General features: G+C 32.9%; 1 protein-coding gene across 1 annotated transcript in view; it reads right to left on the bottom strand.

The window, feature by feature from the left end:
- Positions 1 to 25,474, bottom strand: part of LOC106880994 (activator of 90 kDa heat shock protein ATPase homolog 1) — a 31,495-nt gene extending 6,021 nt beyond the window's left edge. The window contains exons 1-5 of the mRNA XM_014931177.3: positions 25,270 to 25,474; positions 18,162 to 18,241; positions 4,862 to 4,972; positions 3,417 to 3,502; positions 986 to 1,106 (exon numbers count right to left, since the gene is read on the bottom strand). Coding sequence (XP_014786663.1) covers positions 986 to 1,106; positions 3,417 to 3,502; positions 4,862 to 4,972; positions 18,162 to 18,241; positions 25,270 to 25,349 — 478 coding nt within the window. The 5' untranslated portion in view covers positions 25,350 to 25,474. The remainder of the gene's footprint in view (positions 1 to 985; positions 1,107 to 3,416; positions 3,503 to 4,861; positions 4,973 to 18,161; positions 18,242 to 25,269) is intronic.
- Positions 25,475 to 26,313: the final 839 nt, after the last annotated feature.

The raw sequence follows: 26,313 nt of genomic DNA, 5'->3' as shown, positions 1-26,313 counted from the left end.
ATACCCAAAGTTTCACAAAGAAAGAGAGAGTACAGAGTATATAGTTATTCCATGAAGAAGGAGTAATATTAAATACAAGTTATCTGAGACATTAAGACATTTACAAAAATAGTTATTTCTAAAATGTACAAATATTATACATGTACATGTAACAATCATATATGGATAGCAGAATAAGTTGTTCCTCTTCATTTAAGATGGTCACTGTGCAACAAATGAAAACTGAAAATTAGAGCTACATTCACCTTAAGCTTTTCTCAAACCATCTTACAGTCAACACGTTACTCTAAAATATGTTACCCTACTTGGCCATCTTATAAGGGTAAAAATGCCCAATCTTTCTGCTGTTTTCACAGCTATACTGCATTTGAAATTTACTTTTTTCTTCAAACATTTAGATAAACTTTATGCTATTTTATCTTTACAGTGAACCTGTATTATATACATTTAATTTCAATTGAAAATCCAATGATCAGAATTCTTCAATACTACAATTGTTATATACCTCAACTGAAAACTCATTTTATACAGGTGGCATTTAAACAAAAGTTTAATAATTTCATGTATTTCCTAGTATTTACCAATAATCAAAGTACTTTTTTAAAAAAAAATTGTCATAGATTAATTTAAGAATAGCATTCCCGTATCAATTTCAGAATGTAATTGACACACATAAGACATGTATTTTAGTTAGAGATAATGGAACAAAAGTATTAAGTCGAAAAGGTCTTTACTTATTAGCTGTTCACCGGACCTAGTGAAATATGTGATTTTATTGTTTTTTTTTGCACAAAACTTGTTTATGAAAAGGATGAACTCAACCATAATTTCAACCCCTGTGGTATTTGACTTCATAAACAAGGTACATCAAATAACTTACAGAAGCAGATATCTAATATGAATTAGAAAGAGAAAAGTGAATGCTTTTAATCTTGGACATTAACATATTTATTCAGACCATTTATATTGAGAATATGTAAACTACCTTCTTTCAAGGATCTAATGTACATGCCAAGCTGTTTCTGCATCTTTTTGACACCTTCAATACGCATGAATTCTTTCACTTTGTATGCTTCATCTCCACTATCTTCAACTGATACATTTATCTGTAAGAAAATATTAAATTTTCCATTATTTACCAAAGTACTCTCATTATATCACAAAACATATTTTGAGGGACTTAGCTCACTGTTGGCAACAGAATAGTTTTGCTGGGTTCAACTCTTCACAAAGCAAAGTTACCAGTGATCAAAAAGTACCATTCCTAAACTAATCTAATAATGGTAACTACCTGATGAAAAAGTACATTTCTGCACTAGTGCTTTTATTCCACTCTTAAATTTAAACCACAGAATAAGGTGAAAAATTTTTTATTTTTTGCCACTTCAGCTTGATTGAAGACACATCATTTCTTTATGCAGATTTACACATCTATAGCATACAATTAGCTCCATAGTGGAGATACAATATATAATAACATGATGAAGAGCTGTTGATAGTTGAGTTAAATGCATATCAGGCAACCCACTAAGTGTTGTCAGTTTGTATCCTGTAACAGACATTGTGCTCTCAATAGCTAAGTCAACCCAGTTGTAAGCATGAAAGAGTAGCTTACTTCACTGTTGACAACAGAGTAGTTTTGGTAGTTAGCAATGCTGGGTCCAACTCATCACATGGGAAAGTTAACTAACATTAAAAGACACCATGCATAATCTACAGACTATAAAGTCATCAGGTATGTTGTGAACGTACTAGGAAATGTCTTTTTATATATCTATTACTGGATATAAGGTCCGTTAAAAATCTAAACAATATATTCTATTCAAACCACCAAAGAAAAAAACTCAAGATTTAGTATATCATGATCTATACAGTGACTATAAGTCTGATGAGTAGACAGCCTATAAGTTTCAATTAATACAATTTTGAAATATTTTTGCAAATTATCTGTAACTATGAATTGGTAAATTATGATGGTATTGCCCAACTGAAATTATCATTCATTATAATGAGATTTTATTTAAATATGTACGAAAAGTCTCAAGCACATTGAGATTACAATAATTAAACCTTTTGGGATAGGGTTTTCCACTTTTCAAATGTGTTCTTCAAACATTTGAAAAATTAGACTATACATGTAGAATGGTAAGACACAACACAAAAAAGGATATCAAGTAGAACTGGAAAGAAAAACAAAACAGTAATTCTAAACAATAACAACACAATGAATATTGTTATTACAGTTTTGAGGAATAAAATTAACTAAATATTCCCATCAATGAATTAAAATAGTATAGTAGTGAGGGAAAATGTTGTGTGCCAAAATCAAATTATGTAATTTATGAAGATTTTCCCAGTTTTTAACACAAGTAAAAAATGCAAAAGACAATAAAGTTAAGACTTTTTCCTTCATCCTTATATGACGTATGCTCTGGAAAATATATATACTTTCTAGCATGAATATTTACTATACAATGATGAAAAAAATAAACAAGTGAATGAATATATAAATAAAATGTGTTTCAGACTTAAAACCCAATACTAATGAGATAATATTAGACAAGAAAATCAACTACAGCCTGGCATTTATAGTTATTCTGAGGGTTTTAGTAGTGTCATTCATGCTTCAGAAATATTTTGAAAGACTGCTTTTTTTTTTTTTAAATATGTATAATAATCTTTCTGTACTGTTGAAGACTACATCATGCACCTTGTTGCAGAAGGTTTTCAAGGACTCTGTTTTAGAAACAAGAATAAATGTAACAACAATATGGCTGAAGGAAAATATTTTAGACAGTATAGACAGTGCAGACAAGTATAGATAGCGAACCGGTTATGTTTTGGCTTCATTAGAACAGCCAGGCTACATGGCAGTGAAACATGAATGCAGTAATGCTGATTACGAATATCAACAATAAGGTTGAGGGAAAATACTTCAGAGGATCTTTCGATATGTTTGTTTGTAGACAAAATAAGATAGAGTCTCACATTTGTAATATAGTGAATTAAAAACTTCAATCAAGTGAAATTACTCATATACGTAGTAGATAAAAATTTTCTACAGGAGTGTTTAAAATCTAAAACAAACTAGGTAGATATAAAATCAAGTGTATTTAGATCATGTGTGGATGACATAAAGGTTAAAAAATAAAAGGCAGTATTATTTGTATAAGAATGTGTGTATTAAAAAATAACAGAACAATGATGGTGAAGTTAAGTACACTTGTCAGACACCAAGTTCAACTACTTAGTAAGGTAGATAACTATTTCATATGTTCTCATAATTGGGTAGTGGTAATAAGGAAAAACTTGAGTCAAAATTTGCGATAACCACCCCAATCAAACATGGATAGCAAAACCAATGCTTTAATAAATGGTCTTCATTCTGAAAATAAGAACAATAATGTAACACTCACATCCAATTCATCTTCAGTATTTTCTTCACTTAAATTTAGGACCTCAGCTTTGCCTTTAAATTTATTATTACTTGTTTTAAATTTTCCTAAATAAAGAAGAAAAGGTTTGTTTGTGAAGCAGAAAACAAATACAACTATTTCATTAGTCAACAAAGTTGGTATCAAAATTTCCAAAAACTCTTCAACTTGGAGAAAACAGAAGAGTAACTGAAAAAAGAAATCCTCCTCTCCTCCCTTCAAGTTAGCTTTTCCATGCTGGCATGGGTTAGATAAGACTTCTCCAGTACAACATCTTATCACTTCCTAGTTTTTTGGGGGTTTTTCCATTCCTTTGTGAATTTTTATCTCCTGAGCTAAGTTTTAACCAATTTTCCCATGTCTTCCTTTCATTTGCATTATGTAGCACATTTTTACATATGCATTATATGTCTGTACCAGCTCTGGCTTTTCTCCTACACATGATTCCTCTTACAGTTTTTCTTCAAGTTCCTTTGTATTTTATCATTCATACTTACTAATATCAAGTAGAGGATATACACCTAAATTTTTTACAACCTTCACCACACATTCTGTGCCCAGCCTTCATTTTCTTGAAGATCAGACAAGCATCAAACAATTTGCTCTTCACTAATGAAAGAATTGCTCTGCTGTCGCAAAGGTAATAACTCACTGACACTTTTCAAACCCATTCCAAAAAGGTTACTTAGCTTTCAGAACATCTTCCTCACTACTAATTAGATTACATAGGCAACAGCAGCTACCAATTATTTTACATGTACTCTTATTGCTAACTACTCCTTTACTCTTATTAGATACTAAGTCTTTCACTCTCAGCCTGCTTGTGATCTTAATGTACTTCTTGTGCTGCCATAATTTACATTCAGTATACCATATGGAATTTCTATCTATTCCTTTCCTGCAAACTAAAAATTTAGTCCTTGCTATATTTACTTTAAGAACTCTTGTTTCCACTTTTGGAATTTCCTCTCTAATTCTTCAACAAATTAAACTGTGAAAAATAGGTGATCAGCATACAGAAGTTCCCTCAGACAGTTAGTCTTAAATTCTTCAGACATGGCCTGGTGAACAATTATAAATAGAAGTGGGCTGAGAAATGAGCCTTGATGAACCGGCATGCTAAATTCTTTCCTGAACCTGTTACTGACCCTCATGTTCTTGATAGCAGCTCTGTACAAGGCCTGCACAAGATCAATATTTTAATGAATGTAGTATGATTGAATGACTGAATTAATATTTCAATGATACCTATTGTAACAATCACAGATCATGGAAAGCAAAGTCAGCTCTGGTGAAATTCCAACTATAAACAGTAAGACATTAAACTTAGGATGCTATAAAATATTCATTCCAGCTCTTAATCGATCATGTCATCAACTTTCCTTCTAGGACAATAAAAATAGAAAAAAAATTAAGAAAATATTTACCAGACCATTCAAGTTTAATATCCCATTCATAAAAGAAAATCAATTTTGCTTTCCTGTTGTTGGCAGTCGCTTCACCTTCAATTTTACTCAATTCTGTTATTTCACAAAAATCTATCAAAAATAAATAAAAGAGTAAAAATGAATCTGTTCTAATGATTTTCAAAAGGTTTTTTTTTAGCATTCAACAGAAAAAGAAAAAAAAATGAATAAATCAGTTCATCAAAATTTAAATGAAGCAAAGAAATGAAATATGTGTGTGTTACAAGGTACTGCGTTGCTCTGCACAATCATGCCACAATCATTTGCAGGATTAGCAACAATCCAAACTGCAAACTATGCAAAATATATAGATACACATCAATAATTTAAATTACTAATTTTCATTTAAATTATAAAGTAAGCTAATAATATAGAATTATCTCTTTATGTGGTTTGCTAAATAGAAACATATAAAATTAAATACCAAAATGAAATAAGTACTGGACTTGATGACTGACTATGGACTATTGGTTTGTCCCAAACCAATAAAAGAATATATTGAGTCAGATTATTCACTATTTACAAGAGAAATAGCTAAATTAGCAATTCAATCTTCATTCATAGCATATCACTAAACACTATTAATCAAATTGATCAACATTACCAACAGCTTTTTGGTTTCTGAACCAAAGGTTCTAGCTTTAATATTTGTGTAAGACTGGTTCCTAATTCTAGGATATATAATTGGTAAATCAGTCAGTTGTATTATTCTTTTATTCTCCTATTAGTTCCAGCTTGAGGGATGTAGCCATGCAAGAGCACCACCTATTATTGGACAAATAGTACGTAAAAATTCAAGTTTGGTGTTAATTTCATCCCTCTGGCAGTCATGCAGTCATTACATAAAATAATTTCATAATTAAAGATTACAATAGATTTTAGGTGATAAAGCAATATATCACTTGTTATTGTCATCATGAAAGATCTGGTTACATATTTTTTTATGTAACATATCACATGTAAGAAACCATTTATTATACATATTTCTTATGCACAAAACATTTTTTAAATTTCATCTTTAAAGATTAAAATTCTTGAAAACTCATTATAAATTGAATGTAAAGAATATCAACATTTCTGAGTAAACAGTTGCTAAACTATGTATTCACCATTATTTTAATGCCCATCAGTCAGAGGAAACATGCTGAAGCAGATTTTCTATGGTCAAATGTCCTTCCTATAACTGACCATCACTTGTTTCCAAGCAAGGTAATATTTCACCCTGATTTTACAAAATATTGGAAATGAATGACATTGCTTGTATGATGGCAACACTTGTTTACAACTGTCACATGATGTCAAGACAAGGAGGCATAAACACACACAAGCTTCTTTCAGTTTCCATCTTCAAAATCCATTCACATGACTTGTTATTCTGGAGCTATAATAGAATAACTTACCCAAGAGTTACACACTGGGACTGAACCCAAAACCACATGGTTGGGAAACAAGCTTCTTAACCACACAGCCATGACTGCACTTATTAACATTTTTATATTAACAATTGCAGTTATATAAAACAGTAAGGGAAATCCTGAGGGAATAAATATCATCATTCAATAAAAAAAAAAGGAAAAGAAAAAACTACAATATCAGCATTACTAAATAGACAGACAGTCAATCTCTCAAACCATAATAATATACAGTATGAGAAAAATGTTGTATTCATTAGCTTATATTGTATATAAGCTAAAAATTCATGCTCAAATGCATAACTTTGGCACAAGTAAAAATACTGACTCCATATTACTCATTCAAATTTCTAACCCCAAAGAAATCTGATTTAATTCAATATTTAACCCTTTATTTGGTAAAGCAAGCAGGATTGTCATAAATAATGTTTCAAGTCCTGTATTTGTGGAGGAAAAACACTGAGGTCAGAAAATGCTCTTACGAAGTATAAATAAATAAATAAAAAGAATCTAAAATGAAAAGATTGAAGAAAAGGAAATTAAATATTAAAGACAACACCCTAGTGCTGGATGGAAAAGATTTTGAAATAATGGATGTGAATACAGTTATAATGATAAGAGAGTTAATACTAAATATAACCACAGGATAGGATATTATTTGCTTACGAGAGGGATATTGTATGCCATTGTATGATTATTAGTTTATTTACTTAGGAGAGGGAATTACAGAAGTACTAATGTGTGTTAAGCAACAGACACAGGCATGGCTGTGTAATAAAAGTTTGCTTCCCATCCACATGGTTATGGGTTTCAGTCCCACTGCATGGCACCTTGGGCAAGTGTGTTCTACTATAAATCAACTAAAATATCTGCAAAACTTTGACATCTAGGAGAAAATACTCAAAACAAAAAAGTAAATATGAGTTCACTTGAAGTCTACTAACAATAGGAAAATAACTTTCTTCAGCATGCAGAAAAAGATTAGGAATAAATCAATCCTGAAACAGTAATACAAATATTTCAGATAGACTGACAGTAGCAAATGATATTTTCTTTGAATGCAGCTGGTAAGGTCTGCTTCATTTACAAAGGAGTTAATGATATATCAAACTGGAAGTTTAGAAAACTCCTACATATGTTACAGAAAGGGCTCTTTCCTTAGAAGAAACTACTGGATGGATGGGTGAATGGACGATTCTCTATCTAGTTCTAATTATTTTTATGATTAGAATTCAGTTGATAGATCAACTGAATTACCTCTTCATTGAATTAGCATGCAAGATGATAAGCATTTTCAACACACGTACCTTCAATATAATTCTCAGGCAGAATCATCACAACTCAGTGAGTGATAAGGTTGTACCTTTGAATTACAAATATAATCCATCTGACAAGCTTTTAGACAATGACCATCTACCCAGTTTCACTTACAAAGTAGGGGTCAATACAAGGCCATAGAAAATATTTTCCCAAAATACCATGCAGTGGGATAATCACAAGATCTAGTGGCTATCAAGCAAACTTCTTAACCATTTGGCCATACTGCACCTGTATTTGTTAAAGTATGTCTTGAATCTAAACAAAAAGATTGTTTATAAATGGACAACAAATACTTAAAATATTGTACATAAACATAGACAAAAACTTAATAAAGATCATGCACCTAAAACAGTGAAATAGAGCAATTCATTCAAAAGCAGTAGTATGGTAGTCAGCTGCCAATAACTTCCAGCCTAGTTTGACTTTTAGTGGATGGCCTAGCTTCAATTAGCACAATAATATACACCAACATAACACTGACACAAACCAACCTTGATAACTATGGATAAGAGAAAGATTGACAAAATATTTTGTCAGTTTTTATCAAAACAAGACGATAAATTGGAAGTTATAAAAAGGCATTAAAGTGGGGGCAGTAAAGCAGAAACAGAGTGAGAATTAGGAATGAAATGGAACTGTGAACAGTTATAACACAGATGATTGTAAGGGAAAGGATAAATATGCATCAACAAACAAGGATTAGAAGTAGTATCATAATTGAAATGGAGAATTATTTTTTGTTTTTGTGGGTGAAAGATTATAACAAAAAATTAATTCCTCTAAGTACCATGACCATTAAAATGAAAGCTGTATCATCTCAACAATGAAAAAAAAAATGAGATTCTAGCAGAAACTGCTAATTGTAATTGATTTTACAGATTCAAAACTTGAGTAAGAACTCACAGTATTCCTATAATAGGTGAGGTCACAACTGAAGACAAAACTGCAGCAGAAATTTTTTATTTAAAAAAAAAGGCCACAAATTAAGAGATGGGATTAGTAGATACCACTGACCCCACATCAAAGAATTGTGATGATTAACCCTTTCATTACTGTATTTCTGTTGAGATGCTCTGTGTTTCTTTCAATTAATTTTAAATATAACAAAGAATTTAGTAAAATAACTTGGTTATTATTAAGCTCGTGTTAGGAACATAAATTGTGACTAAGGTTGGTGGAAGATTTTTATTCAGAACTTATGAAAATAAGACATTTATACTACAGAGCCAGAGCTGGTTTCAGCTGGGTTGGTATCAAAAGGGTTAAAGATTCAGCTATAAGAATTAGATCATCAGTATATATCCGACGGATATCCAGTTTTAAACTCCTCTGTAATAATTCATATGACTATGATGATTAGGAAAGGACTGAGGACTGAACCCTGATGAACTATCTTCATGCTAAATTCATTATTGAAATTGTGAACTCTTTATTCACAGCATCTTTGTATTTACCTAGTACAGCCCTCATAAGCTATTTGTTTCCTCAGTGATCACCAAATTACTGAATGTGATACCCTGTCAAATGCCTTCTCCAAGTCAATGAAAGCCAGGAATGGTGGTTTATTCCTAGTTAAGTATTTCTGCAGTAGTCTCACTAGAAAGATTACATCTGTGGTGCCTCATCTGGTTATGAAGTTAAACTGCATCTCCTCTAGGTCTACTCTGTTACAGATCAATTGTGTTATGACTCCCTCTGTGACCTTTATAACCTGATCCAATAGTTTGATTCTTCTATAGTTGCATCTTTCTAGGGTGTCTCCTTTGCCAAAAAATTGCAACAAGTTTAAATTGTTGAAGGATCACTAACACTTCTGTAGGAGAAAGTTCTGATGGTGACTTCAATTCAAAACCTATGTTTATGTACGATGCATGCTATCAGTACACTGGTGTTTTAATAAGAAGTATGAGCAAGCAAAGCACTTGAAGACAAATGATATTTTCAATTTTAAACAATAGCCTTGGTCATCTCAATGCACTTAGTGACTGGTGTGAAAATGTGTGCAAGAGAGAACACTGAGTTGGTATGATCAGGCGATATGTAAGGATGGGGACAGCCACATAAAGAAATGCCAATCTCTAATTGTGGAGGGAACCTGCAGAAGAGGTAGACCCAGAAAGATGTGGGACTAAGTGATCGAAAATGATTTTCAGATGCTGAGCCTCATGGAGGTGACAAGGGACTAAGACTTCTGGCAATTTGCTGTGCTTGAGAAGACATGTCAAGCTAAGTAAAATCATGGCCATACATACAGGCATGTCCTTTAAGGCCACATCCCTTCAAATACACACACACATCATTTGCCCTGTGTTAAAACTCCACCACAACCCATCTTTCCTACTCCCACTGCCTATGATTACCACATGCAGCAGGCTCCTCTACTCTCCCTTAGATGTCTACCTGCACACTCTTCATGCCCTCACATAATATCTACCATACCCCACCCTTCCAACTTATCATCACTTGTTACAGTCACCTCTTCCCCATCACTAAACATTTCCCCTCACACTCTTATGAAACAGCCTTACTCTATACCTTGTGGGTATGTTTCAATGCATCTCCAACACTACCCGCATCTCTCCCTCTCTCACACACACTGTCTATCTATCTATCTTTCTATCTCTCCTTACTCTCTTTTCTTTTCCAACTGGGGTAACCAAGTATCTCTTCTATAGTAAGACACCTATCTATCCCAATATCATACTTTAATCTCTCAACCAGCAACAAAGCTACCTCCCTCAGATCCACTCCCTTTCCCAACCAAGGGGGTCTTCATTTTGCAAGTTACTTGGTGACTCTGCTGGTGTTGGTGTCACATAAAAAGCACTCAGTACACTCCATAAAGTGGTTGGCATTAGAAAGGGCATCTAGCTGTAGAAGTATGCCAAAGCAGACAATGGAGGGTGATGCAGCTCTTTGGCTTGCCAGCTCCTGTGAAACTGTTCAACCCATGCCAGAATGGAAGACAGATATTAAATGATGACGATGATGATGATGAAGATGACTAACAATGGAAGAGAGCTTAGTTTTGATGCTTTATTTGAATCACATTCAGATAAATTAACTTATCTCAGCCTTAATTTGAATCATCAGAGTGAAAACAAGTAGTGGACAATAAAAAAAAAATCAATGAAAATTAACAACAAAAGAAGTAAATGACCATAAAAGAATTTGATACAACATTATGCAAACTTGGAAAGTTCAAACAATTTACAATGGCTATGGACTAACATAAGACAAAGTATGCAAGTTCTGAGAACCTTAGACAAGAACTTTGCTGCTACAGATAAGTGCATGCAAAGAAAAAGAGGAATGTAAAATGAGGTTCAGATGACCTGGTCATATATTTTTCAAAGAACTAAAGTGAAACTATGTTATATTTCAAATATATTGTTAAAGAGTAAACATGTTTTTACAATCCTTTATTACTATGAAGTATACGAAAAAAATATTTGAACAACACACCCAAATAATCTGAAAGTTCTTGAATAGATTCCTGCATTTCTGATGTAAAACTACATTAATTAGCACAGTGTTTTCATTTAACTGTTAAATAGGGTTCTACTATAGTATGTTATGAGAAATTGCACAAAACTGAAATGTAAATATTCAATTAAGGTTTCAAAAAGCTAAGAATCAACAAAGTGAATCTGATGTGCTTAACTGGAAATTAAAATCATCAATAAGGATACACAATGAAAATGGATTTAAAAAAGAAACAAAGGTTGAAATAGATAAGATCCTAGCAATTTAAAATGGTTTAATAATACTAAAATATCATCATTGAAAAATATTTATGAGAATTTTTCTTAGAGCTCATTAAAATAACTATGTTTTGGTCAAAATGTATGCTGTATTTTAGGTATAACAAAAAAAAATTGAAATTTATATTTCTGTCTCAGATTTTAAATAGAAACAATTACTCTTTTACATCAATAACATAAAATATTTGCAACTCTTAGAAATTACATTTTAAACATTACTTTTTGTATATGCCATTCACATTCCGTTGTCTGTCTAAGCCAACTATCAAATGCTAGACTTGGAACTCACAGTAAAAAGATATACATTAGAGTCTGCAAACATACATTTAAAAAAAAGAAGATAAATTTAATTAAAAGTGGCAGTAAAGGGGAAAGAATTCAATCTCGGTAAAATAGGAAGTGCTTAAAAAATAGAGACTGACCAGTGATATTTAGTCTAGTTTTTCACTCTGGTCTGGTAAAGGTTGCTACAAATAAAAAAGAGAAAATCTCACCCATAGAAAAATAAGAATGATTACACTACTTAAAATACTTGGTAAAATTTTTGTTTAGCATGATTTTTTTCTCACCATCTGTTACTACATTTAGGGTACTGATATCAAAATGTTAGTTTTTCTCCATCATCAATAATTACAGCATTATACTTATAATTCCAAATTCCAATATTTATTTTTTGGTGAGTGACAGTAATGAATATTTCTTCCACCTATATATCTAAAATAATATTTTATATAACTAAAATCATACATTCTTATGTTTGTAGATATTATGATGAAGCAATGCAAATATCACATGAAAGGACAGCATATAGACTGTATTTTGAAAGTGACCCAGAAGAGCCTTTGGTTGATCATGCAGAAGCCACGTGGAAGAGGTGTGTGAAAGGATATGCCTTTTACAATTCTCATAAATCAGAAAGAGCTGATGAAACACCATGATGACTGTTATATCTGCATTTTGATGTTATACAGTAGGTTAATGCGAGGTAAGCAGTTTAGTATCCAAATTAAAAGAGTGGAATTTAATATGTGAAGATAACAGGACTACTGTGTATCAAAAAAGCATGCAGAATTTGCAATTAATTTTCATGTTAATGGAGATGTGTTATACTAAAGACATGACTGTTTACTGCTGTTGGACTGAAGCATGACCTCATGGAATCGTAACTGTTCACAGACAGCTCAACTTAAAGCCTCAAAAGCAATTTCACTTCACAACAGAAACCCAATATCCACCTCCACCTCTTGCACACTAGGTACAAATTGAAAGAAGATTATGTAAATGTTATACAGTTACTTGCGAAAATAAACTACACAGAACTGAAGTGAGACGTATGTATGGATTTCAAGACGTTTGTCTTTATGTCTGATTTGCAGAAGGATATTAAACAAATTGTGTTTCTTTTGTTTATGGGGTTGCAGTGCTTTTGGTGAATCATTACTGGAAAGTTCAATGAAACATTAGAAATTACTGCCAAGAAGGTTAACTGTTGTCTGGTTGCATCTTGTTGAACCTGCAGAAGTTTTGTTACTTCACTTCGTGCAAGCTTGGGATTGATAAAACAGTTTGTAAAGGCCTTTCAAGAAATCTGCCATACACTTCCAAAGCTTTTTGATACCAATATCAATAATGGTATATTTACTGGACCAAAAATTTTGAAAGCAAGGGAAGCAGAATACTGTGCATTTCAGTGTAGTTTATGGATGTCAAGAGATTCACCAAAATATTACAAGGAACTGGTGGGAAAGATTATTGAAACTGATAAGATCATGCCTTTAAAAGGCTATTTTTTGCATAAGCACCTTGACTCTCAGCCAATACTTATACAACATCAGTAAAAGTAGGGAGCCAAGTGAAAGGTTTCACTAAGACACTGCAACAACAGAGAGAAGGTACTAAGATTGCTGGAGGATTACTATGATGGAAGACTAGATACAGTCTCTAATTGCAAAAGATAAAAGTATTCACACAAAAAAAATGTAATCTTCAACACTCATACTATTTAGAAGGTTGCATTATAAAAAGACTAAATACAAATTAAAACTATTTTTGGAAACATTGATGACAGAAAACAAGATGATTTTTTTTTTTTGGCTCAATACCAAAAGATACATATAGACACAAGAAAAACTTCAGGTGAACAAAACTTGTGTTTCTTAGTGTTATATATCAAATGTTTCTTTATGTAATTAGTAAATGATTATCAATAAGTCATTTACACTATTGAAAAAAATTTTAAATTCATCATTACTAGATTTCTTTGGGTTCTAAGCATAGTAATATATCACTCCTGAAAGCAGGTCTCAGCACCAAAGTGTTAAAAGCCTTCCTAAAATATGAGAAACAAGAATTTCCAATCATTTGAGAAATTTTGTTTTTTTTATGCTTTTTACAAGGATAGATTTTCAAACAAAACAGTGATTCTACTGCAAGCTATTAGAAGACATTATACTTAAGGTTTGAAATCTCAGAGTTTTCCATTCTGTCATGATTACTTAATAGTAGGGGAACCAAAAGTAAAAACTATATTTAGAATAAAGCTTGTCCTATAAGTTGGTGGTCATTCCTGAACTTTACTTTTCTTCTTGTTCAGATGTACAACCTATGTCAAATAAAACAGCTTCAAGCAACAAAAAATCCATTCAAATCAACGACAATAAACTGAAAACTGTATGAAATGCCTGGTGAACCAACATTAAAGTATACACTACATGCCAAAATTCTTTTATTAAACTGACATAAAGAAATCCAAAAATATTTCTTACATAAAATTTTAAAACATCTATGAAATCCTAAAGCATAACAGGCATGCAAACACATGCACACACAAAACACAAGGAATACTTGCCAATATAAAAGAATCTCAGTAAAATCAGTTGAAACAGAGTATTCTAAGTGAACCTCTTACCCAACCCAAACACTAAAATAGCATATTATACTTAGTGTAGTGGTCATGTGTGGGTCTCTCTCTGAAAAATAAAGGAACTACCCCCATGAAATGTAAGAAAGACATTATAGGTCATGGTCATCATCATCATCATCATCGTTTAACGTCCGCTTTCCATGCTAGCATGGGTTGGACGATTTGACTGAGGACTGGTGAAACCGGATGGCAACACCAGGCTCCAGTCTGATTTGGCAGAGTTTCTACAGCTGGATGCCCTTCCTAACGCCAACCACTCAGAGAGTGTAGTGGGTGCTTTTACGTGTCACCCGCACGAAAACGGCCACGCTCGAAATGGTGTCTTTTATGTGCCACCCGCACAAGCCAGTCCAGGGGCACTGGCAACGATCTCGCTCGAAAATCCTACAGGAGCCAGTCAGGCGGTACTGGCAACGGCCACGCTCAAAATGGTGCATCTCATGTGCCACCCGCACAAGAACCAGTCCAGGGGCACTGGCAACGATCTTACTTGGCTTGCCGGGTCTTCTCACGCACAGCCCATTTCCAAAGGTCTCGGTCCGTAGTCATCGCCTCGGTGAGGCCCAATGTACGAAGGTCTTGCCTCACCACCTCAGCCCAGGTCTTCCTGGGCCTACCTCTTCCACGGGTTCCCTCAACTGTTAGGGTGTGGCACTTTTTCACGCAGCTATCCTCCTCCATTCTCGAAGAAAGAAAATTAAACTGATTAGATAAATCCATGACTTCCCTTTTTTTCAAATAAAATTTCTTCACAAAATACTTAGCAATTATAAGATGACAGTGTATGATATTTTCCTACACTATAATGACTGGGATGGGTTTTTTTTATGTATAACTGATTGTTGTTGCTTAACACCAGATCAACTCTAGTCAAAATCATGTAAGGTGTTCTTTCCTTATTTAAAGTAGTAGTGTCTAATTTGAGAGCCTTTTGGCTGTTGTTTCTAGCAAGCTAGATGTCTACATAGCTCTTTTGACTCATAAAGTAACTGGTTTTCTAGCAAAGTGTCTTTCTTGCAAGAAAAATTGCAGGCCTTAGCTGTAGGCATGGCTACACAACACTAAAACAGTTATTTCTTATTGCCATTTATTTGGCAACTAGACTCAAGGTATTAATACTGACAATAATGCTAATACCAAACTTGAAATTTTTTAGCTTTATGAGAAGTTTCTTTCAGCAGTCAAACAAATGTTACTAATAACCATTTCATCCAGAAGATAAGACTAGCCAGTCTTGAGCTATCAATGAACATACAATCTTTGTCCTAAACAAAATATAACAGAAATACTTATGTTGTGAGGAAAGTACAACTTTAGCTCAAAGATTAATATTATTTTAATCATTTCAGCAAACATGGAAGACACCTCCAGACATGCTTTGGTTCTACTAGACCCTCTCAGCAAAGCAATAGACTTCACCACACTGACTGAAAGAGTGATGAGAGAATCACTAAATAGATGTACAATATTGTACATACATGGGTGTGAAAAATCATAATTAAGCTGTGATTCAGTCTTTTAAATATGCTAATCTTTCAAGCATACTTACGTATAGCAGTAATTTTGTTTCTATAAATATGGTAAATCTATGCTTCTTGTTCAGAGGTTCAAGAGCAAACAAATTCGGAGTTGTCCCCAATTTTTTTTTTTTTTGGAACGATTAAAAATAACTTGCATCCTTTGTTTTTCATACAAATGGCATCTGTGAGCAATTCACAGTACAGTTGTGATTGGAGACATCAGCTCTCAATGCATATGAAGAATATATAAATTTTCTGTTTTTTTTTTTTTTACATTGAAGGATAATGATTCAGATTTTCCTACAAATGTTTGCTTTTAAAGAAAAGTAGAATTTATATGTATGGTAATGTCTAAAGTTACTGTCTGAAACATTACATAACATAAATTGTTTTAAATGTGCAGCAATTTTGTGAGACATGTTATATATAGTTGAGTGTGAATCTATATAAAATAAATACATTTTGGTAGTAGCTCAAGATTTCATAGAAAGAAAGAGGGAACTAAGAGTGTGTCTAATAAAGAGAGTTGGAAACAACTATCTCTGGAGGTTTCACTTATTGAAAGCTGGAGGTCATGGAATTTATTAGGATTTCTAAGTCACCTCTTCCTTGAGACATTCATAAATACAGTTTAAAATATATGGCACTGAAAAGTTTCTCTAGCTATTGTCTTTCTCATCCCAGAGGTGCAGACATGACCAAGACACCAACAAAATACTATTATAACCCAGAAGCAGAAGATAAGTCATTGCATTGGGTTCATCTCTATAAAATGTTGTGCAAGAAAAGAATCTTTTGCAAGCTTTTAAAAACCAAGGAAGGAGGGGGTTCAAATTATTCATCTTTTGAAAGTTGTAGTATAAAGATGTGGAGTATATGATGTAACCAAAGTAGAGTTGATGGAATTTCCTTATTTGTGATTCCATTTAAGTTTGTAAATCCATATTGAGAGTGAACTCTCAGACCTATATTTATAATACTTTTTGGCTTGCTGTGATACAACAATTTTTTGGATTAAAAACGTTGGAAGATAAATTTGAAAAATTGGATTTTCGTTGTGTAAGATATATATGAAATGTGTAGAAAGCACCAAAGCTCAAATAAATAATGGAGTAAGCAGATTTTTTAATCTACACTGCATTTGGTCTAACCAGAGACATCAAAGTGTAATGCAAGCATTAAGTGGAATGCCCTTTCTACAACCATGGAACAATCAAGGATATGAGCCACCTGCCACTTTTGGATTCTCTTGTTGTTTGAATGATTTGATACAGATACATAGTAATAACTATGGACAGTACCTAATAATTTTAATATTAAGGTTTCTCTGTATATAAATAAAACTAAAGTCTAACCTAGAGTGGATCTATAAACTAAAGTCAGAAACTTAAACAATATCTAATACTTAAAAACATTTTAATTTTAAAATATTAGACATTCAATTATGAAGAAATTTTCCACTAAATGAAAGCTGGACCACATAGAATTTATTAGGTATTTCTTAGCCACTGATAGGGATGTCATCCACCTCTAATTTTGATTTAATGTATGAATAGGATGTTTTTGTTTTGGAATTAAAGTATGTACAATATGTTTTTACTTTGGAATTTCTACTTTTATACTTGTTTACACTTAATATATTGTGTCTTTAATATATTGTGTGTATGTTTTCTCATTATGGCATCAGAAAATCAACATAGATATCTTTTGATCCTGATTTTTAAGACACTGAGCCCGATTGTTAATTATGATATTAAAAAGAGTAAGAGATAATTTATTCTGAGGATTCATTTGACCATGGCCTAGTTGTAGGGGTTCCTAGTCAATCAATAAAACTTGTAATTAAAACGAAAAACAATTGGGATATATATGTTGCTTCATAACTTTATATAACAGAAAGATTTCTTTTAGGATTCCATATTTCCATCTGCAGCCTAGTTCATCTGGTCCAATAGCTCTTGCTATTAACCCTACTGTGTCTCATCTTCAAAACCCCTAACTAGACATTTCACTTAAAAATTTATCATCAGAACTACAACTCACAACTCCATATCTTTCCCTTACAATGACTAGCCTGAAGAAATTTAAGCTAAACACTCTTTGCATTAATCTCAACAGCCAAAGGGAATCTGAAAAGACTATCATCACTGACTTCAAACAGAAAAAGCTTTTGTCACCAGAGACAAGTGAACTAAAATGGACAAAGAGTATGAGACGAAAATGTGCTGACAGCATTAAACAATACAGTAGACTCATGCTAGCATTAGAAAAAAATGAAGCTAGAAAAATAAATCTAAACATCACAAGAATAGCATTACTTACAGTCTTCATCTTGTATAACAAAGCCAGCAAGAAGTTCTGTAATTTTATTTTTGGACCAAGATGTAGCATTTTTTTCTACCCTGAAAAATTAGGAAAGCAATTTAGTATCAATATATTTGATAATGATAGATTTACAACTGATTGAGGTTATAAACTCTCAAATTAGCAATGATGATATGAATGTTTTAATCACTCTCTGATTGATTCCTTTATTTGTAGTTAGACTAATCAGATATTTCTTATATTAAATGAATGCACACAACATACATGTCCAATGTAACTCATCAGGTTACTTCTTACCAACTGTTAAAATTTGGGTTTCAAAAGACTATAACTATGCTATTATATATAGCTTTTTTATATTATTTATTAAAGAAGCTTCAAGCAAATAAGCATAAGACAAAACCTATAAAATCAAAAAAGGCAGCTTTCATTAAGAGGCTATAGAACAAAAGGATATGAAAGTATTAAAACTAGAAAATACTATAAAAGAAAATCAGGAACATCATTGTTTACCACGTCAACAATCTAAAGTACACCATAGTTAAAATTCAACAAATGAATTTGTAAAGCAACTGAATACACCATTTTAGTAGAAATAAACCAAGACATGTAACTTCCTTTTCTGAGGATGAAGCATTGTTTGAAAATAAAATTTAAGAGAATGTAGTATGTAACATTAGGGATTGAATTAAGTGAGATAAAAATTATATCTTGTCCTCAGAAACAGAAGTACTTCAATCAGTTACTCCTTTATAGAGTTGGTATATTTTTATCAACTCCAACTCTAGTAATCCAGTAGTTGCTTTTAATTTTGATTTCATGACACCAAATCCAGACTTTGTCTGAACTCTATAAAATTCTGAATTACTTCAAAATGTACTTTTGAGTAAGTTATTTATAAACTGCTTACTCAAAAGTAAGTAATACATAAAATAATTGGAAATAGACAACTAACAACAGAAAAACATTTAGTGGCTACTATTTTTTTCAGATACAACTCACTAATCTTCAAAATGCTATTCATATTATAATTTATACACTAAAGCTATGCATTTCATGAAGTTAGACAATTTTCCAGAAATTCTGGAAAGGGGGAGATTGACTTGGTCTCTTAAATTTCATTAGCATCATTTTAACATCCACTTTCCGTGGTTGCATGAGCCAGATGAAATTTGCTAAAACAGATTTTCTACAGCCAATTGCTTTTCCTACCACCAGCCACAGGAGAGCTTAAAACTAACTGTTTACACTTGAATTAAATTTTTGTCAGTTTTAAATTATTGCATATTGATTTTGATAAAATTGCATTGAAACCATATATAGTATATCACTTTATTGACCAGATGTCAGATGCTGTAATATACGGCTGGTCACAATGCACTTCCAATTCTTTCTTGATCACACCATTCTTTTCCATCTTCCAAATCATTTAACTAAATCATCTTCCTATCATTGTGAAGGCCTTCCAAGTAGCTTTTTCTTATCTCTTGGATACCACTTAGCAACTGAGTGCTAAGGTGCAGAGATGAAGAGCTGTGGAAAATTCCTGTTCTAAGCTTCACTCACTATCAGAAAGAGAGTAAATTACAGTGCTAGGAGGAATAATGGAAGACTTATAATGGCTATATGTTTGTGAAGTGAAAGAGTCTAAGTTAGGGATAGTAATTGAGTGACCTAACGCTATCCTTCATAATACATGTCTTGATAGGGTGAATAAGGTGTGAGAAAATATGCAGATTTGCTACCACCCTTCACTACACAGGTAGCATGAAGGAGAGGATTGTATGTATGTGTCAGAAAGATGAGAGAGTTAGACAGATCCAATGCCATTCCTAGATTCATGAGCAGTATGATACAGGGAACTGGAGTAGTGGGGGGATGAACAGAGAGAGTATAAGTTATGGGAAGATGTGTGACAGAGATGAATGATAGAGATGGAGAGCATGAGAAATTAGAAAGATTGAGACAAAGGAAGGCATCACAGAGGTAGAGAAGGAAACAGATGGAGGCTAACAGGGAAGAAACTCAACTATGGAGGAATATACAGCACCATTTTAAAGTTTATTTTGCCATGCTTGCACAAGGAACAGATTTTATCCAGCACTGCATTTCACTAATCATTCAATCCTTTTGTCATCTTCTTGAGTCTCAGCATCTTAAAGTCAATCTTCACTTCAGCCTGCGTCTTTCTTCATCAGTCTTTCACAGGTTCCATTCACTTGCACTACTTTATACAGCTATCAGTCTTTATAAACATCACATCAGTGCAGTTTTCTCTCTTGGACACCACCTCTAATACCTCATGCAACCAGTTTTTCCCTAATTCATTTTGTTGCTGTTATGTTAAACTGTCATATGTCTAAATCTGTTTTTTTTTTTTCAATATTAATTTTTGCTTGCAATAGCCAGTTCTTTTGATCAAACTATTGTATCTCCAGCTGCTTCAGATGCCAAGATATCAAAGATTGTCCAAGTGTAGTACAGCAGTTTTGCTATAGAAAGGTGAAACTATTCTTTCTTTTTCTGAAAAAGCAACATTTTGGACTTATGACATTTTTGCATAATAACAACGATTTGTACTCTATTTTTCATGCACATTAACATCATACATACAGTAAATCAGTTTGATTCATTTCTATATAATCTTTGTAAATCCTCAACATTCAAGGCCTATATCTCACTACCAAGCAGCATATACAAGTGTCATACAATCTTCCCTTCTTCACTGGCAGAGGTAACAACTCCCCAAACTTCTTCCAGTCTAATCTTGTTCTGGCTACCATCCTTTAGGATACTTACCTCCACTACTAATTAGATTCACCCAGATAAGAGAAGTTATCAACCACTTCTAGAACTTCTGGGTACTTGAGAGCTTCTATTTCTCAGGTGCTCTTGGTACTTACTGCTTCTGAGCATCTGTTGTATATAAAGTGTGTTTCTCTGACAGCTTGCCTGTTGTTGGTCCTGCAACAACTCTTGTGCATAACCTGGTGCAACATAAGGAATTTTCTCCTTATTCCATTATGGCACACTGAATACAAACAACTCCTGATGGTAGCAGGGCACTCCTTCTTTACTACTTACAAATGTTTTAATCTTCATTTAGTTTACTTTGAGGCCACTTGATTCTTGCTTCCAAATCAGGAATTCATCCAAATCTTTGACTAATTCAGTCATAAGAACTAGATAATTGGCATAACAGGAGTTTTCATGGATGTTGGTTTTAACAACTCTGTTATGACCTGCAGATTTATCATAAACAAGAGATGAAGGCCGATTCAGGTAGACCTATTCTTGTAATCTAGACTTATCACTGTATTCACAGCTCTTACTTCGTTAATCATAATGATGTCAAGTTGGATGGCTGATTCCATGTTGGGTCTAGTCAAGAAATCTCTCTCTTCTATGCAGTCACTTCATTAAACAGTCTCTCTCAAAGCACTTACAAGCCTCTTTTCAACATCAGTAAGGACAAGTACATCATGATCATTCTGAACACATTTTTCCCAACATCTTGAATTTCTCTAGCATGCTGTCTTTCCAATCAGGAACACTTCATACCACTACTCCTCTCACACACATATGCATGCATATATAAAATGTAGTTCTCAAAGAAATTCTTTGGACTATTGTAAAAATTGATTATAAATGCAAAATTTTGGAAGTTTGTTGTTTGGGAAAGAAATAGCATTTTTACATGTATGCATTCAGAGTCAGCAATATGTATCTTTCCTTCAAATATTGTTGAATGGTTCAAAATATTCACTTTGCAATAATGAGATGCCAAATATGTTGCCACAGTGTAACATACTTGGTGTGTTCTACGGTAGACTCAGGGTGAAGAGGAATCCCATTTGATGGGCTGCACCCGTAAATCAAAGAACCGTCCTTGTCATAGTGTTATACTGAGTCAACATCAACAATACAAGTGTCTCTGGAATACATAGCCTCGTACGTTATAATACATATATATGTAGACATTTTGATCAAACATTTTTATAATTTAAACTTAAGTGAGATCCATCCACATGATATTGTGTTTATACCCAAAATAATTATCTCTCTGAACCAGTTCACCTAAGGATTTTATTGGCTCTCAGTGTTCAAATGACTTATTCCACAAGTTTTAAAATATGTGACACGTTATGTGTACTTCAGACGATTGGTATAAATGCATCGTTTAGTAAGTGTCTTAGAGAATCTCTTAATTTTTATATTGATTCAAAACTCAGAGACAGTGCCCCAACATAGCCATAATTCACTATCTGGAACCAATGAGATAGTGTGTGTGTGTATATATATATATATATATACATATATATCTAGCAAACATAACAAATTGGCAATCTGACATTGCATATGAAGTACATGACTGATTTCAAGATAAAGACCTCTTTCGATATGATCATGGCTGTAAATGCATCTTAAGTCACAAAAAGGTCTACTGGCTAAGCTCAGCTCCAATTTCATGGCATTCCTCATCCTCACCATTTTAACCCTTTAGCACTCAGATCATTCTGTCAAAAGTAATGCTTATTTATTCATATTGTTTTTAATTAATCACGCATTATGTGATAGCTTTGAGATTTTGATGATGTGATTAGTTTTTTAATGAAATTATATAGCAGATGGCAGAGGCCAGATCTGGCCAGTTTGAATATAAAACAGGTAGAATATTTTGGTTGGATTCAATGCTTAAGGGTTGATGTCCACTTTTTAACCAATTAAAATAAGCTTTGTCATTTGATCATTTAAGCTTGGATATTTTAATCCCTTTTCTGATTTGTTTATCAATTTTATTTTTTAAAAAAACCCTTCGAACTTCTATGTTTTGAACAAGAGATTCAGAATCAGCAAAATAAAATAAAATAAAATAAAAAAAAACTGATGGTTTTATGGGGACCTGTATGAAAAATGCCTATTACTGATAAAAGCGATAATCTATTGATGAGCTTATGATGGGGGAAGAGGTGTCGCATTTATCAGTGAAACCATTTGCAATCAAAAATACTATCAGGATGTTTACAGAGAAGACTTTTAGCAGAACGAGAAAGCAACTGGGAAGAGTTTGATAGGTTGCTGAAACTAATAAATTTGTATTAATCAAATGAAATTGTGATGTTGAGCATGTGACAGATGCACAGTGGATGTTCAGTAGTGTGGAACTGGGAACAAGGTGGTGCTTTCTAATTGAGGTTGATTCTAAAAATGTAGCTGCCCTTTTACTTGTACTGCTATATATCCTGCCAGAGGCCGATCTGTTGGGATCATATAACAATACTGTTGTTAAGCTATCATCAACATTTGACTGCCAAACATAGAATCATAACCATAGATCCTGTCATTCATGTATGTAATAATCACATAGACGGGAACCAGGAATTTTGCAGATACTCAAGAAGTACGATGGGATACTAAGATTCGTACCTGTCTGATAGCTTATATGGCGATTTGCATTTCACGAAAATGTCTCCGGAACAACTATTACAGGATTTTCATATTTTTTGTCCCTGTAATTAATACATACATTTCTAAAGCTTTAAACCGAGATTCTTATTGCTTTTGTAGTTTCAGTTTAAAGTAAGGGGGAATATGTAAATGCAAGCAAAATATATATTTATACACTTCAAATGCAAACGAAATATTATATACGAAAAAAATGCTGCAGCTGTGAATCTCCTATGCGCATGATTTTATTTATTTATTTATTTATCAGATTCTGAATCTCTAATCCAAACAAATAAGTGATAACTCAGGACAGTGCCCCAACATGAATGACCGTAGTTCACTTATGACTCAAACTAGTCACAGTGTACTTGGAAAAGAGACAAAATGCAAAAGAAACAGCATGTTATGACGTTAATTATTTTCCAAAAGCATAGCGACGCAAGTTTGATGGCTCGAATAGGGATTCAAAATTGCCTCAAGCGTAGCGGCATGGTTCTACACACACAAATAGATAAAATGGAAATGTTCAATTTAGACAGCGAGTCATCGCAGAAAAGTACATAGTACTTATAATTAATAATCCCCACAGAAGCCAGAGTAAAGCGTATACATTTACGAATAGTTTGTCTATTTTTAATGTGGCCGTTGGCACCACTATACCATAGCGTTTTATATAGTATTAAACAATGAAAAGTTCTAGAAACCAGGTAAATCATAGTTTCAGCACAGAGTATATTACATCTATTATTATAAGACATACTTAAAAACAAATTTTAAATTCAAAAAGGGTCCCTAAAATAAATAAATCAAAAGTACACATAGAAAACTAAATGAGTAACATTATACTATGCTTTAACCTATACGAAAGTTAATTTAAACGAATCCAATGAAAAGAGATTTTTCCAGTTAATTTTTTTTCACCGTAAATAAGAATTAAATCAGCTTCTATAATAATTTACATTTTAAATACCATCATTACGTAATACAGAACAGTTATATCACTTTCGAGAGACGATGACCGAATTTAGTAAGATCGACAATAAAATATGCACCGAGAAAAAGGTTCCTGAATGTATTACTATTACCCGATCATGTGCACTCTAGCGAAGACCTTTCTTGATGTGACAAATATGTGGAATGTTCGAGAAGAAACAGAAAATTAAACAATTGGAGAAATCATTATTAAACAATAGCAATTATACTCAATAGAGGTTTATGGGGTTCGTCGTTTTACTTCATCAAGGACAAGATTAAAAAATTATAGAGACTAGAAATAGAAACGAAATCATGTCTCAATTAATGAATTAATAACAAATTAAGATATGATTTTTTAGTAACTTTTCTAAAAGAATGCATTAGATTAAATCCCCGTTTGGTTTTAATTTACCGTAATTTTTTTTTTTCAGACACCCAAAAACGAAAGACAAGAAACCCTACGAAGTGGTGGTGAGGGGGAGGAAAAATAAAGAAGTACCATTCAATGTTCTAGTACTCTGGATATATAGAAAAACTACAGAATCTAATTTATATATTACATACGATCTAATAAAATTATACAGATGTTAAGTGCGCGTGGTTACTGTGAGTTTGAAACACATTTACCGAAACCGGTCTGGTTTGATAGGAATATGCACTGTAAATGAATATCCATACATACCAGTGCCAATTATTCACATTTGTACCATCGGGGCGCACCTCTACTATCCAACGCGGATCCCTTTGGTCCCATTTGGCCATTTTCACAAATTTCACAAATTGAATGAAACAACAGCGTAGGCATATAATATCTCACGAAGTGGATAACAGAATAAGTGAAATAGTGCGAAAATTCTCGAAGTTATAACGGATGAGGAAGTGACGTCAGTTAAAGGAAGTGGCGTCACATATATTTTACCATGACAACAGCTTGTGCGAGGAATGTTTATCACAGTAATCACAAGAAAATCAACAAACGATTATTAATTGCAAAAACAAAACTACGTGATTAAGTTGTATATTTAACAATGTGTTTTTTTTATTTTTTATTTATATCTAAAGCAACTGAGTTGACATTGTAACTGTTCGAAACATACTCTCGATGTGACACAAAGCCACGACTGTCACTGTTTCCAGATAAAATTTCTTTAAAAGCTTCACTTAAAAAAACAAATGGGAGGGAGGAAAAAGTTAGACAAATGGGAAATTTTGTCATCAAAACTTTTGTAGTGCTAAGATGTTTGTTGTTGTGTTATTGAGTGTTTTGTTTAGTTGTAGTTTATGTGTTCTAGTGTTGCTGCTAATCGTAAGAAAGGAAACAGCGAATTTAGTTAGTGCTTCTTTAAGTCTCTTGTATAAACAGAGTATATGTACAATAGTGTCTAGAGTAGAACAAGTGGAAGTTCATGTTGTGATTTGAAGAAAGTGATGTGTGAATTCATTATATCAACGATTTGCCTTTCTAAAATTGTGCTTAGAAGTGTAGTGGACCTGTATGATGGATCTTCTCTCAGCTTTGGGATTGTTATAATTTTGCCAAGCTTACAGACTCTGAAAATTTGAGTGTTGGTATAAGTAATTATAAATGTATGCATTAATTCCTTTGTATGTTCGTGATTTTATCTAGCTTTCAGGTTTCTGTATTGTTTTGTGGGTATCTGATAAGAAGAACGTGATCAAATGGAACAATGGTTTTTCTGTGACAGCAGTTTTACATTTTCCAGAT

This window comes from Octopus bimaculoides, chromosome 1 (assembly GCF_046866305.1).
Source record: "Octopus bimaculoides isolate indiv1 chromosome 1, ASM4686630v1, whole genome shotgun sequence".
Lineage (NCBI taxonomy): Eukaryota > Metazoa > Mollusca > Cephalopoda > Octopoda > Octopodidae > Octopus > Octopus bimaculoides.
The sequence above is the reverse complement of the archived record's forward strand: the minus strand, read 5'-3'. Positions and strand labels throughout refer to the sequence as shown.